Raw genomic sequence first — 16,092 nt, 5'->3', positions numbered from 1 at the left:
TCCTTATCTATAAATTTTTTTTGAATAAAGCATAATCCTTTTTCATTCATATGTAAATAATCCCTTTATATTACACCCTTCTGTATATAAAAAAAGTATAAAAATGATATTTTTAAAATACCTAATTTTGAACCCACGTGATGCACACATATTTTCATGAGTAACTTACCCAAGGGCTCACTCATCCGTGTCCTACCAGACTTCTTATGCATATTTCTAGTCTATCTGCCATAAAGACAATGCTCACGTGAATCAAAACATGCATAGTCAAGGGGCAATAAGTACTGCAACAGAAAGCATTTTCATTCCCTTTAAGGACATATGGCCCAAACGGGCATGCCAAAGAGATACATGTGGGATGGAACCCATTGACAAAATATAGTCAATAGAGGACCCATCAACGACAAGAGGATAGAGGTTGCCAGCCTTGGCACCTCTAGCAAGCACAAGTCTGCCATGTGTGATCTTCTAGGCAAAATCCCCAAAAGAGAGATGAAACCCAACTTCATCAAGCTGCCTTGTAGACATAAGACTGCGTGTAAGCGTAGGTACATGACGTATATCTTGTAATAGAAAAGTACTGCCAGTAGAGAACTGCAGCCGTACATCCCCAATTCCAACAATAGCAAAAGACCTATCATCACCCAAGCGAACTGAATCAGAGACAGTGCGGTAGGAGTGGAACCACTCATGACATGGTGTAACATAAAAGGAAGCACCAGAATCCAAAAGCTAGCACTGCACATATCTATAGTGAACCTCGATCAACGGTGTAACATCACAAGAACTAGTTGCAAGTATGTACTCCCCATCAGAGTCATCAGTCTGCATGACATTTATCTCCTTAATTTTCACACTAGATTTTGTAGATACCATGCTGCAATCAGAGGAAATTTCCTATACTTTGTCTTTTCCCTTATCTTTGCGCTTCTCATTGTGCAACTCATGACACTATGGGCGTATATAACCCTTCTTGTTGCAATGACGACATGTTACATTAGCATTTCTCCCACGAGACTTGTTGTGCAACTTACCACACGACTTAGACCTAGACTTTTGTGAGTCTCTGGCATGTCCATACCCATGGTCATTCTTTCCAGTACCATCTCTACCTCTAACAATCAAAGCATGCGACACACGAGAGATATCCAAGTTCTTACGATTGATCTTTTTTTGTAGAAGAGCACACTCTACATTAGGCAAGTTCAAAATAGTAGTAGGAGCACATAAGGCAGTGCAGAATACATCCCATGACTCACTCAGAATCCCAAGCAAAAACAATGGAGTAACCTCATAATTGAAGGTAATGCCTTGCGAAGTCAAGTTCTTGAGAATAGCATGGAACTGGCTCAAATGAGCAGACATCATCATATTCTTCTTCATACGTAGGTCCATAAGTTACTTCAGCCAATACATCTGACTTGTCGGACATTTCTTGTCATAGAGATTCCTGATTTTATCCCAAAGTTGCCAAGCACTCTGTGCTTCCTCAACCACATTGTAATGCACTTGTTCAGTGAGAGGCAAGATCAGGGTGGACTTGCATAACCCATCAAGCTCATCCCATTCGTCATCAGTCATAGTTTCAAGTTGCTCGCCATGCATCCTTAGTGGCTTTATCTACGATTTTTGCACCAATACCTTCCAAACTTGGCTATTTCAATAGGCATAATACGTACCATCAAGCTTAGTGATGTTGAAGATAGCACAGTCAGTGGAAGAAGATGCCATACTACAAGCTGAAACAATGCAGACAATTCAAAACTACTTACTGTAAACTGCGGAAAATGACAAAAAAACCACAAAAACCAAGGCAAAATGGCAAGAAACGAGTATTTTATGATGCTTCACACTAAGCACCATCAAAAGTACATCAAACCAGGATGATTCAGCATGAAAAATACATGACAGTCCAAAGATATATGCTTGTTGTAATTTATGACAACAGTGTACAATGAGAGCTGACAGTAGGCAAAACCCAATATTCAAAGTCAATCATTGATTATCAATGCAAAACCAGCATCAAACGGGCATAAACAAGCATGTAACAGTCAAAGTAACATGAGCCAATACCCAAGTATGTCAGACAAAGTCCGTCAGTAAAGTCGATACACCCCCCAATCAACAGGGCAAAATGTACATACCACTGCCAAGACCTGACACAAGTTAGTGTCTACTCAGTGAATACAAAGCTGAATTAGCCCAAGTACATCTACACGGACCAAGGTATATCAACCATACATCATTCATCAGGAGATCCCAGTCTCAAAGATCCAAAATCTCAATATGCATAACCTGCACTGTTCAATGTCTGATAAGCGTACAAAGATGCTTCCACTGGCACAAAAGCCCACTGCTCAATGTCTGATAAGTGTACAAAGACACTCCCACAGGCACAAAAGCCATAAGTGTCAAGAAAATAAGCTCAAACAAAGCATGTAAAAACACCAATGATGGAGTATCCAAGACCATACATTAGTAAGATATCTAGAGCATATGAATAGTCAAGTATCCAATGATAGTATCCAATGTATGAAGACAATCCCAATCAATCTTGACAAGCCAAAGCAAGACAAAAATAAGCTCCACAATATCCAAATTCAAGCCCAAATGAAGTTCTAGTAACATTCAAGCAAAACAGTGTAATTGGCATGTGTAGGTAACATAAGCATTAAGCATGTACCAATGGGTCATACATAGACCATAGGTATAACCTCTGTCACAAAGCATGCTAGTGTAGACTAATGTCAAGTAAATGCCAACCAATACGGAGCTCAAACAAGGCTCAAAATACATTCCGAAACCATCCAAAGCATTTGCTAACCTTCATTTGCATCCCAATAGTCATATGAAACATGTGGGAAGCACTTGTGACCAGTAGGCAGAGCATAAAGTGACTAAATAAGCTTCAGCCCTGGAGTGTACAATAGTGATTTATTGTGTAAAACTGAGTATTTCACGCCACTAAATCAGCTCCAAATGATGGCCAATCAATAGGCATACATTCCCCAAACATTTGAGGACCACTCGGGACCGGGCATAATCGGGCATCAAATGACCATGTAGCATAAGTATAAAGTGTAATGATAGGGGGTTGCCCTATTTTCGGTTGCTTGTGAACTGTGTATCTTGCATCATAGGCATACATTCCCCTAGCATTTGGGGAGCATTCGGGACCAACCGAGCATCAAATGTCAATGCCAACCAAGCATAAACATAAAGTGCCAATGTAACACTGTTTGTGGTTGCCTGTGGACTATGGAAAATAGTCCTAGACTAAGGTAAATCAGTCCACAAATCAATGCCAATGATAACCACCAATGCTGAGCATCAAGAGGGTGTTCCCAAGTGCCACATGAAGTGCTTTCAAGCTGCCAATGAGTGCCAAGGGAGGGCTGAAGTAAAAAACGATTTTTTTTTTTACAGTCCCTTCCTGTTGTACCCTACAAACTGAAATAAACACTCAAAATAATGCTTCAATACCTTTGAAGGAATGCCCTGAGGGTGCCCAAATGGGCCGGGTAGGTGCTCGGGAAGTTGGGGAGTGACAGGAGCTCGAGAGAGTCTGGATGCTGGGAAGGAGACCCAATGAGTGTAGGTAATCAATAGGAAGTTGAAGGAGTCATAGACCAAGCTTGAATACTCAAGTAACCACGCTCTGATACCAGTTGAAAGGAGGGAAGGATTGAAGCTTGCTTGGAAGAGCTATGGGGGGAGAGCAAGAGCAAGAAAGAGAGACACAAAATGGGAACTCCAACAATCACAATGTGTGACAGGGCCTTCCTTTATTCAAACTGTCACTAAAAGAATAAAGAATAAAGTGACGGTGATGGGCACCTGCCACACCTGTAGTGTGTAGTGGCGGGTATTGTCAGTGTAGTAATACATGGGTGACTAGGCGGAGGCGTCTTTACCCCCAACAAAAAATATGTGCTAAGATTTTTACTAATTTGAATTTAGATTAAACTTATCATTATCATTAATCTAAACATATCATTAAATAAAAGTGGTCGAGACTGTATATCATTAATGCAAAGAATGTCATAATGACGAATATAAGAGGCTAAAAATAGATATTCATAATACAAATTCATTATATATATATATATATATATATAGTAAAATATTTTTTTCCTTTTTTAAAATAGAAGTTCCATTACAGAAGCTTTGCTCCTATTGGTCTAGAGCACACTCTTTTTCTCTCTTAAAAGGCATTTTTGAGACCTCAAAACTTCCTTGATGGGGAGGGTCTTAAGGGGGCTAGCAGCCCCCCTGAGACAAGGGTCCAAGGGCAGCGCCCCCAAGCATAATAAATGGAATATTCCCTAACCAACTAAGGAAGATTCATAATATGGTCAGACACGCCGACCATACTACCTTCTTAGTCACAATTGCAATTGATTGATCTATGTTGCTTGCGACAACCAAGGTAATCTAAGCCATATGTTGTAATCTTCATCTACATACTCTATGTGGAGTATCATCAAGGAAATCAAGAATGACACATTGGCTACCTCCATGAGAATTAATTAGATCATGGCAAGTGGCTGCACACACTATTGATTAGCCATTCAAACCAAAAAGGGGGATTGGCTTCCAGCTCATTAGCCCAAAATCTCTACACGTGGCCATAGTTCTAATATTGACTCTAGATCCACTATCTAGGAGAACATTGATCATGACATGATTTTAGAACCGTAGAGAGATTATTCAAACAATAGGATTTGACGATGGTCTTGATGGAATCGGCTCCTACTATACCTTATTAAAAGGAAGAAAATTCAATCCAAAGATGGTTGAAGCCTTTGTGGCTCAAGCCATTGACTAGGTGAAAGATAGATTGACAAAGTTCTTCCAGCTGCCCTTAAGTTTGTCACCTATATCATCTGTTTGGATCTCCATCTAAGCTTCATAGTGGAAGTGCATGGGTTGATAGAGCCATCTTTGTATCAATTCTTTTGAAATTAAAGTAGTTTCTATTCTTCTCATATTTGATGAATGTTCCCTACTCCTTACTCAGATTCTGTCCACTACTGTGCTGTGTAATTTCTACAGTATCTACATACTGAAAATTAGTTCCGTCCTCTTTTACATGACATACATGTTATCACTAATGTAGGGTCCATAGCTAGTATTCAAACACTGTGTGGTGTTGCAATACCTATAGAAGGCCCTCCTCTTTCCTAGAATGTGTATTCGCTCTTTTTTACTTGCTAGAAAGTCGAACACAATAATTGTAACTTTTTCTTGTAGATTACTAAAGCAATTATGCATGACTTTGCATTTGGACATGGTCTTTTGCTTCATGAAACACTTTGTTCATATCTTATCTTTCCATGTACATTTAATTTACTTTTGGATTCAATCTAGTTAGATATATTTAAATAACATTCTTAAGTATATCTTCTTTACACTCTTTGGTATATTAATAAACGAATATACTAAGTTGAACCTAGGTTCCAAGTATAGGTGATAAGGCCATGACCTATGTTCTTGGGTCCGAGCATCACCACCACAAGGTAGAGTGCGATCATACTCAGAGATGAAATAGGTGGACAAAAACATCCTACTCTATAATCAGCATCATCTGAGGTACTGAGATTGACATCATAAAAAACAATGGAGACAAAGACAACGTAATCAAAAAAAACTCCCAAGTGTATATTGATATATGAAACTAATACAATAGTCTTGAGAGAGAGAGAGAAATGATAGTAACTAGATACATAAGGACAATCACTAAAGGAGGAACATTATCTCATAGAATCAAAGGTAAATAGTAATACAAAAGGACATGGTAGTACTATTGCCAATATTCATATCTCAAGACATACAAAAAGAGAAATAACTCTGCTACTATCGTAGCACTTAGAATGCCAGTAGTGGCAAAGAATTGGTCAAAAGACCCAATAGGTGCATGGTGAATATACATAAGAACCCAATAGGATGAATGAATAGTCAATCTTCTTGCTTGGATGGGCCTCTTCCTTTTATAGCCTACTACCAATTGTAGTATTCTATATACCCATGTCCTATGCTCATGGTCATAACTATTGTTATACATGTCTACTCATTAATGTGCCACTAGCCACCTTGCTTTAAACGTCACTAACTACAACCACCCTTAACACTAGCATGCACAAGGACTTGGATCCATAGTGTTATTTGCTAATGCCACCTTCTCCTAGATGGCGGGCACATTGTCCTATTAGATTTGGTCTTGGGTGTAGAAATAGGCAATGGGTGTTGGACCTAGAGGAAAGATGGGAGGAAGTAAGGGTTGGGGTGCAGGCTAGAGACGGGGTGATGCACCGTGTGTTTGGGGTCATAGTGAAGGGGGAAGGTTATACTACAGGTGGTCCTATTGTAGCCAAAGATCCACTCAAGTCCACAGGGGAGGTTGAGACACATTGTGGAAGATGGGCTTGGCCACAAGCTTTTCCAAGTAGATTACTCCTAGTCAGATTTGGTATTGGAGCTCGTCATGCTCAAAGTTGATTCTAGGAAGGCGAACATGTATGCCATCTAGTTCATGTTCGTGCATGGACTCGACACTCAAAAGTGTATGGATGTGGTACCATCGCTTCAGGGATAGGGCTTTGGACTTGTCTAGGCTGGCCTAGAGCTAGTTAATATTGGCCAACTTCATTATATCTTGAGTGGGAGTGGAAGGGTCTTTAGAGAGTGGATCATCACAGCTAAGATCTCCACCTCCATGATCCTTGCTTGCATCATCAAGATTTGGGGGGGGGTTCTTCCCCATCCGCATACAATTCCTTCTTAAATCTGGCTTTCAGCACTTGGATAGCATTTTGGTGGAGGGTATGGGTCTTCTAAATCCTAACCGGGATGGGGAATGCCAACCTCCTCCATTTTTTGGGCCACCTTGGCCTATTGTTCCTCTAGAAGGTACTACCAAAGAAGGTCAGACTCTACCGTGCAATCCTGGTTCAAGTCCAACACTATCTATTGCAAGTTTTGAATCCACTCCTCTACCTTGGCACTTCATTACTCCAACGCTTGATAGTGCTCTACCATCATCTACCACTTCAAATATACAAAGCTGGTGCTAGTGGAGAAGTCGAAGAAGTCTCCACCAGAGCCTTTTGGCAACACATCCTCATCACTCATGGTGTTGATGGTTTCATGGCAAGATCCTTCCCTTTCCCTGAAGGCAGAGGTGTGGGGTACTTGGCTACTATCCCTTGATCCATGGGTAGCCAATCTGTTAGGATTTGGAAAGTGGGTAGACCGGTGGTTTAGGATTGGGCCACAAGTTTGAATGTAGTAGAGATGAAAGTAGAGTGAGAGAGAGATGGGATAGAACTAGTAGGGTTACTCTCACCTTATTGTTGGGGAAAAGGTTTGAGGTTAGGTAGAGGGGGCAGACTTGGTACCTGAGTCTAACTCGTCCGATTTGATGGGAAATGATGGGAGTTTTGAGCAGGGGTCTATCATGGTGGCCTAGAGTTCCTACATTAGCTTTTTCCAGCAATTGAGCCACTCCTCATAGTCCCACTGGAGTTTTAACTAGTGTAAAAACTTCTTGATAATATACACCCTTGCTAATCCTTCCTATTCTGTCATTTTACAAAGTAATTAATTTTGGCTTTGATGAGTTGTCTATTGGCAAAGCTCATTGGCAAAGACATATTATGCTCAACAAATTGGGACAATATAGCTCCAATTGCAATTCTGGATGCATCAAAATGCACACAAAAGGTGATTGTCCGATCTGGGGCTCATAAAATGGGTGCGGTGATGAGAGTCATTGTGAAATCTTTGTACAAAGCCTAACATTCATCTATTCATTCTCAGACAATTAGCAATTTGTAAAGAGGTCATGCTATGAAAGCATAATTTAGTACAAAGTGATGATAGTAGCAGAAAGAAAAAGCAGAAAGAAGACGAATGAAAAAGCAGAAAGAAGATGGAAAAGGAGCAAGGACATGCATGCGGGCTCCAAAGCTAAGCCGGAGCCAAAAGCGTAGTTTTAAATAAAAGGCACCTCGAAAACTCCAAAAACTCTTGTAAAAGAGTGCCAAGCTCCCTCCAATGCCACCTGTAAAAGAATAGTCGAATATAGGCCTAGGGCACGAAGCAAAAAGAGGGAATTAGAAAAAGGGATCTTGTCACAATGGCCGGTCATGTAAAAAAGGATGGGTGCCCATGGGGTGTTAGGATTTGTATATATAAAGTTCAAAAAGTGAATGTAAGGTCATTCTTTGGTGTGTGCCCAACAAGAGCTCTTCTCTTCTCCTCCTCTTCTCCTCTCCTTGCTTGTGTGTGCTCTTGAGAGAGGGAGTGATTGTGAGAGTGAGGGAGGGAGTGAGTGGAAGTGAGGGATCAAGGGGGTGAAGCTCTTTATCATCTTCTCTTCTCTTCTCTCCTCTTTCCTTCTTTTGCGTGCACGGCTATGGCGGTTGGAGCTTGGAGGAGGAGGGAGGCTTGAGCATGCTTGAGCTAGCATCGAGGATCATGGAGCTACCGGACTGTGGAAGAGAGGAGGCAACTCATATCGGCATCAAGGTAAGCTCACTACACTCTTAGGATCGAGGGCGCGTCGGGTATGTGAGAGCTAGCCATTAGAGCTCGCTTGGAACGCTTGAAACAATAAGTGATCCGTGGGTCTTGGCGGTTGAGCGAAAGCTCCCACACCATTCAAAGTTCACATGGCCCAAAATGATAGTGTTTAATCCAAAATTGGCACTTCAAGGAATTCAGAGATAGGTGGTACTACTGACATCACTTGAAGACTAGTTGAAGCATTTCGAGGTGTTCCTGCTAGCTAAAGTGGACACAAAGGTCGTCCACAAATACTTCAAGCCAGAATCATTGCATATCCTTGAAAATAGTACACATAGTCCTTTAGAAGGATGCTAGTACATTCATCAAACCCAACGACATGACAATGTAGGTGAGTACCCACCATTCGATGGGAAAGGCGGTCTTGGGTCTCATCCAGGTGCACTTTACCTAATTTTAGCCCAAGAATCCATCCAAGAAGCCTAAGACTCTTTTCTTGCCATGCATTTGTATAATAGTCTCTTTTGGTTTCAATGCTTAGATTTTTACAGTTAATGCATAATGGAAATTTTCCGTTCTTTTGGAGTACCATAACAATGGCTAATACCCAATTTGGTATGTTCAATCTTGTGAATGAATCGTTCTTTTTATGGATTCTCCAACTCTTCTGGCATGTGGTGTGTGTAGCAAGGTTTCATGGGGTATGGTCATTTAGGGGAATCGGCATCCAATTTCAAAGGAATTGTATGCATCTAACACTTGAGGAGGTGGTATACCCTTGAGGTCAAAGTTGTGGTGGTATGCCCTTGAGATCAGAGTTGAGGTGGTATACCCTTGAGATCAAAGTGAGGTCAAAGTTGTGGTGGTATGCCCTTGAGATCAGAGTTGAGGTGGTATACCCTTGAGATCAAAGTAATTCTAGGAAAAGGCACACAATACTCCTTGAGTATCATCTTCTACATTTCAGTCCTCAAGTACAAGGACTAATTTAGGATTTTCTACTATTTAAGCAAGGTTGATGTCCTTGACCTTCACCAAACCTTCAATGGGTTTCCTAGTTTTCCCTTCCCCTTTTGTGCCAAAAAACACAATGACTCAATATTCCTTTTTTTATTGTATAAATCATTTAGAGACATCCTATGGCTTCTTCTAGCTCATAAAGTTTTTCTAAATTGTCCATGTTTTTAAGGTGTTTATGCCACCTAAGATGAATCTAATAGTTCTGTTCTTGCCTTGCAAAACTTGGATGGTGGCATTATCTCAAGGTTTGAATCATTGTTCCCATAAGCTTTTTGAGTCATATGCTTTGTTGGTAGAGTATGAAAGACTGGTCTTTTCTTATCAACTAGGAGCATTTCAAAAGTGAGAACCTATTCGATGGACTGATATTCCATTTATTCAAAATCTAATACTTTTAGGCACTCCAACCATTCAAAAGACAGGTCTTTTTTCTTATCAACCAGGAGTATTTAAAAAGTGAACCTATTCGATGGACTGATATTCCATTGATTCATAGTCTAATACTTTCAAGCACTCCAACCATTCAAATTTGATATTTCATTTATTCATAGTCTAATACTTTTAGGCACTCCAACCATTCAAATTTGGATTTAAGCTGGCTATGGCTGGCTATGGCCACATCAATGAGCAAATATTCTCTTTGTGAGGTCTTTGGGTTAGCCAAGATATGCTCTATCAACTGGCCATTCGCATCATACTCAACTAAGTCGAGGTGTGTGTCATCATTGTCTTCCTCCTCCATGGAATTGTCACTTTCATCCTCGATGTCAACCACCTGCTCATGCATTAGGGAGACAAAAGAGGTCCTTGTGATAGTCGCATAGGATTTGATGGAGGCTCTCCCTTCCCACATGGGGCTATTGAGCAAGTCTTCAAAGAGTAGGAGACTTGCTTTTGGTTTGCCATTGAAGCATGGCCACCACTAGCTCAACAGCTTGCCTTGTCCAAGAGCATGGCCACCAAGTCTAGCTCAACAGCTTGCCTTGTTAAGGCCTACTCATTAGAATAAGACAACCCTTCGTAAGAACTTAGGGCACTAAGTTAAGGGCCATCATAAGCAGATGCATTGAGAGACTCTAATTTAGGGATAATTGTTTGGATAGTAGGGTCTCATGCTCCTCATTGGCTCAAGCATTCGTAAGGTTCTCGATATTCACGTTCCCTCATGAATGGCAATTCTCTAGTGGCAACACTATATTAAGAAATCGAGGAAGTGATAGGGCATTGATTAGGGATTTATTTTGCATGTGTATCTTAGAAAAAGAGTTGAAATGATATTCTAAGATTCAATAATCTCAAGGTGAAATGCACTATATTTTCTACTTCAGACATAGAGAGAAGACATGAGGGACACACGCACACACACGCACACACGCACACGCACACACACACGCACACACACACACACACACACACACACACACACACACACACACACACACACACACACACACACACACACACACCACAAACCAAAACTATGCATGTGTGATGTGAGAGAGGGGGGGAAGAGCCCCGAGCTAGGGGGTCTCTTCCATCACCCCCTTCCATATCTAGTATAACCTAGTGCACATCCAAGGTAGTAGTGCTTCACTCCCCCCCTCTTTCCTAGTATAAACTATGAGCATTGTACTATACATCACTTTAGACCCACCCCTATGACTTTAAAACGTTAATATACATCCTTTATATAGGCCAAAACAAGGGATTGCTAGATTGCCACCTTAATTCACATAGAAAAACAATTTCAATAAAGTGTAGACAAGCAATTGGAACATTCACACCTTGTTCATCATCTTAGATGACCCATTCCAATGACATTCACAACTTCATCTTTGGTAGAACCATTTCAACAAAAATAGTAGGATAAGCCATTGCAACATTTACACATCCACCCAATTACAATTCTAGGCCCCTCGTTTAAGTAACAAGCAGGCAGGCAGCATTTTGGTCATGTCTATTTATATCTCGATGCAAGCAATCAATTACGTTTTCAATGTAAACACATGGTCAAGAAGCAGCCTGCTGTTCAAGGAAACCATGCTTCTCCTCGTCCAAAACAGTACACGTTGGATATTATCTCAGCCATACATATGCTTGGATTTTATGCTGGATGCCATCGCGCCATGCATATGTTTGCACTTTTATTTCACCATGACAAAACATGGCGAATAATGCATCTTGCGCGCTTAATGCCAGCGTCTAGCCAAACTGCATAGGCTGCTGTCCCACTGATCCCTGAGCAGCACCAGCTGAAGCTGCTGCCTGCACAGCATTGGGATTGATATTAAAATACTCTGCAGCTCTGCTCGCAGTGTCCGGAGATTGTGCTGCTACAGCTAGCTGTTCGGCTGTGGCCATCTGCTGCTCTGCCATCTCAGCCTGTGTTTTTGCAGCCTGCCACATGAGAGGGAAAACAACATCAAGCATGTCAAGCGTACAATGCGGATTAATATAGGATAGTATATTAATCAATCATGGCAGGAAACGTTATCAAGCATGTCAGGTGTAGAGTGGATTCAATAGGATAATACCATCGTATTCTAGTTCAGAAATCAAGAGTACGTGATGTGATAAATAGAGGCATCTTCTACTTCAGGCATCCAAAGCATCTTACCTCTCGACTGCCTGGATCTTGAGCAGATGCAGCAACACCCATAGCACTGCCCAACTGCGTGCTGGCTGCAGCCGCAACCTGATTTGCAGCCTCCAGAACCATCTTCTGCACAAGGGAGGCATCGGCAACTAGAGGCTGTAGTGGAACCTGGGGTTGGTGGCCAGATATGGCAGTGGTGGTGGGTGCAACATTAGCTGGGCATTGAAACAGCAAACAGTCAATCCATTTAGGCCAATTCTGACCTCCTCACACTCTCATCTCCAACAAAAAGGCTTCACCAGACACACTAGAAAATCCATTGTGTAACAACAACCAGCCACTTCCTGGTAATTCAGAACAGCACCACTATATACTAGTTCATAACATCCTCTAGCCTGAGTGCCTGAGTGCCTGAGTGCCAGTATAAGCCTTATAACAAAAACAAGACCTGTCCCCCAATTCATAAAGCTCTGCAACTCTAGCCTGAATATCACCATCGATTAAACCAAGTTGTGTCCACCAACGCACAAAACTAGCCTGAGGATCAGTATTCACATTAAACCATATATGGTACACACAATTACATGTCAGAAATTCTATCCCAGTGCAAAAACTCTTCCAACTCTGGCCGGATAATTGGTAGCTACTACTAGCACCCCATACATGTTAGACACTCGGTAGGATCTGAAAGATCTGGCCACCAATACACAATATTCTGCAACACTAGCCTGAGGATCAGTATTTGCATCATACGACATATTCTGTATTGGTAGACACTATTCACACACTACAAGTTCTATCCCAGGTAGGATTTGAAAGATCTGTCCACCAATACACAAAACTGTGCAACTCTAGCCTGAGGATCTAAACTGTATACAATAAATGCGATACACACTACAAATTCCAATCCCAGTGCAAGAACTCTTTCAACTCTGGCCTGAGGATTGGTATAGTAGCTACCACGCACTGCATGTAGACAATAGGCAATACAAATCCTATCCTAGTGCAAAATCTATACCCCAGGATAAGATGGGCATATTCATTGGCACACAATTAAAGAAACCTTCCTTCCCAAACAGCTGATTATAGCTTGACATTTATGCTATTGAGCAAGCAGTTGATTGAATCTAATCATGAAATATCTCACATACAAGCACAAATTCCTCTTGTTGTAAAGAAGGACCTTACAGATGTACAAGAACAAATTCCTCCATGTCAAGAATAAAATCCTTCACAAGTACAAATCCCTCCACAAATTCCTTCCCTCTTTCAATGACTACATGACACATCTCGCACAAAGATTCTTGCCTTGTTGAGTGGCTGCTGCCACCTGCTGTGCTAGCTGTTGTCCAGCCAAACGCTCGATAGCAGACTGTTCCATCCGTTCCTGCATAGCCTGATTTTGTCCCTCAGCTGCTCGTTGGGCTGCTTCCTGGGCAGCACGATCTGCAACCCTCTGAGCTAAATTTTGCTGAGACATGATCTCCATTGCTGCTTGATGTGCCTTCTCTTGCGCTTGCTGTTGGCTGGCCTGAGCTTTCTTCATAGCCATTTCTGCTTCTTGATGTGCCTGAAAAGCCTCTTTAGCAGCTTGGCTGGCCTGAAAGAGCACACATATTCAATGCTAGATGTCAATCCATATCAAGGTAAGCCATATCATTTTGAGTGTCTATACACAATGTAGGCATACATCACATAAAGGTAGATGCCAGTAATCCATGTACTGTGGATGTACACCAGATGGATGTAGACGCCAGTCCGTGTAAGTAAAACCCATATGATTGTAAAGGCCTACACGTACATCAGAGGAATGCTGATGCAAATGCATAATGTGAAAAAATCGGCAAAGCACAGTTCAATCCGTAATGAGCACCACGCGTACATGAAAGCACAGTGCAGCTGCAGTGTTTGCAAACATATAGCTGAACAGGTATAAGCCAATATATTATTTGCATGTAAGCATTTCCTTATAAAGCGCACAGTGGATGATAATGATTCGATGCAAATTATCCATACCATCATGCAACTTATGGATGCAAACAATCCATATAGCAGAAGCATTTTGTTTATCAACAGTCGAGATGAAGCTATGAGCCCTACAAAGTGCAGGTAAGGAGCCATGCCCTTGACTGTTCCAACAGTGTAAGCATGAACCAATGATTATAACATTTAATATAAGTACAATGCGTGCATCCAAAACACGGCCATATTCTTTTTGGAAAGCAAAAGCAAAGAGAAAGACAGGGATTAAGAAGGCAGACCTCATGCTGCTTATTGAAGGCTTGGTCGGTTTTCCCTTGATGTGCATCAGCTTGTGCAGGCGCAGGGGGCTGGCCTGGTTGCTGCTGGCCGCCGCCGCCGTCCGCCATCAAGAAATTAAAATCAGGGATGATGTACATTTCTTTTTCACTGCTAATTCTGATGCTCATGAAGGGATGATGGGCCGAGGAGCGCGGAAGGAAAGTCTGGAGAGGTGTTGAGCCTCCGTGCACCATCGAGAGAGAGGAGGGTTGAGAGCGTGTGCGCGCGCGCAAAGCTGGAAATTGCGCTTAGTTGCCACTTGGCTTCATGCATGCCTTCGATCCCGCAGCCACGTAAACTGTCAATATTTTGAGTGAAGAAAGGGTGGCCAATAGTTTTGCTTTGTCTTTATCATTTTTTGGGTTTGATGCGCAGCTGTCTATTGTCTTAATATTAATAGAATCTAAGAAGAAGAAGAAGAAGAAGAAGAAGAATAGCGTATTTTACGCGGTGGAGAGAATGGAAAGGGGATATTTACATCTTTTTAGGTTATTTTGAGATGGCTTCAGGAGAAGGTTCACCCATACCAAAGCATAAAGACCACAACCCCTTTAAGAAGGCTGACATGATTATTCTCACTACTTTGCCCAAAAGAGTCACCTAGTGTGCTGGCTCTACCAAGCATCCTAAATACTTTGTGGTTCCTTCAATTCCAAATGTGTTTGATTACCATAGCTCTCAAGACATTCTACGCCCTCCAAGATTCATAATTGAGCTTAAGGCTGTTTCTAAAGAACACTATTCTCATGGAGATATGGGCAACCAAGCAAGCTCAATGTACCCAGCTCTTGACTTTCCCCCAAAGGAGCTTGGCTTCTTGGCACTCCCAAAAAAGGTGCTCCTCATTCTCTTCGTAGATTTTGTACAAGCACTTGGCTAAAGATTGAAGATTATACTCAACTTATCCCTAGTGGGGATGTTTTAAGTGACTACTTTCCATAGAGTCCAATTCAACCTATGAAAGGGGGGGGGAGCATCCTTCCAAGTTGCAATATTCTTTTTCTTCATACCCATTCATTGCTACGAGGATCTCCCTTCTTCCACCTCTCACTAGCTTTCAGGGACTTATAATTGTGTAGCTCCCATTTATCGTAATTTGGTTCTTCATATCTGATACGTAATCATCATTTGCATCAAAAGAGTGGAGGAGATGGGGGACAAACCAACTATAACCCTTCAAAAGAGTGAGATATGCTTACTTTGTGTAGTAGTGACCCCTTTTGTTTCTTTATAGCAACAAGTGTCCTTAATTCCATCACAATATACCTTCCCTATGACCTCTTAGAATATTTTAAATTCCTAACATAACTTAACTTAGTTTGCTTTGCAATGTGGTGTTATTGAAATTACATCTTTTGGCTTGAACTTTATAGAAATAGTTTTAGGTCCTCTTGAGTGAATGCATGGAATAGCAAACATGACAAATGTCAAGAGGATCTCTTTTGGCATCATGTAGGAGCTCATTTATCCTACCTCTAAGTGATGGAAGGACTCAGAGTAATGGAAGGAGCTTTTTTGTGGATTTCTCTAGAACAAGAAAGCCAAACCCTTCACCAATTATTGCTCACCTCTATATACCACTAGGTAGAGGGGTGGACAAAAATGTGCTTAGGTTGTCCCTTAGAAAATTTTTGTATTGCTCTATCATA

The 16,092-nt window shown here is 41.4% G+C and overlaps 1 protein-coding gene across 1 annotated transcript; it reads right to left on the bottom strand.

The window, feature by feature from the left end:
* Positions 1-11,385: 11,385 nt before the first annotated feature.
* LOC148030755 (uncharacterized) lies at positions 11,386-14,513 on the bottom strand. Its single transcript, XM_087685613.1, has 4 exons — positions 14,404-14,513; positions 13,451-13,574; positions 12,164-12,357; positions 11,386-11,943 (listed from the first exon to the last, which is right to left on the bottom strand). The coding sequence occupies exons 1-4, from the start codon at positions 14,509-14,511 to the stop codon at positions 11,749-11,751; spliced, it is 621 nt and encodes a 206-aa protein (XP_087541739.1). The 5' UTR covers positions 14,512-14,513; the 3' UTR covers positions 11,386-11,748.
* Positions 14,514-16,092: the final 1,579 nt, after the last annotated feature.

Source organism: Lygodium microphyllum, chromosome 9 (genome assembly GCF_053477565.2).
Source record: "Lygodium microphyllum isolate KBCC chromosome 9, Lygodium_microphyllum_v1.1.10, whole genome shotgun sequence".
In the NCBI taxonomy this organism is placed as follows: Eukaryota; Viridiplantae; Streptophyta; class Polypodiopsida; order Schizaeales; family Lygodiaceae; genus Lygodium; species Lygodium microphyllum.
Note: the sequence above shows the minus strand (reverse complement) of the source record. Positions and strands in the feature narration are given on the sequence as shown.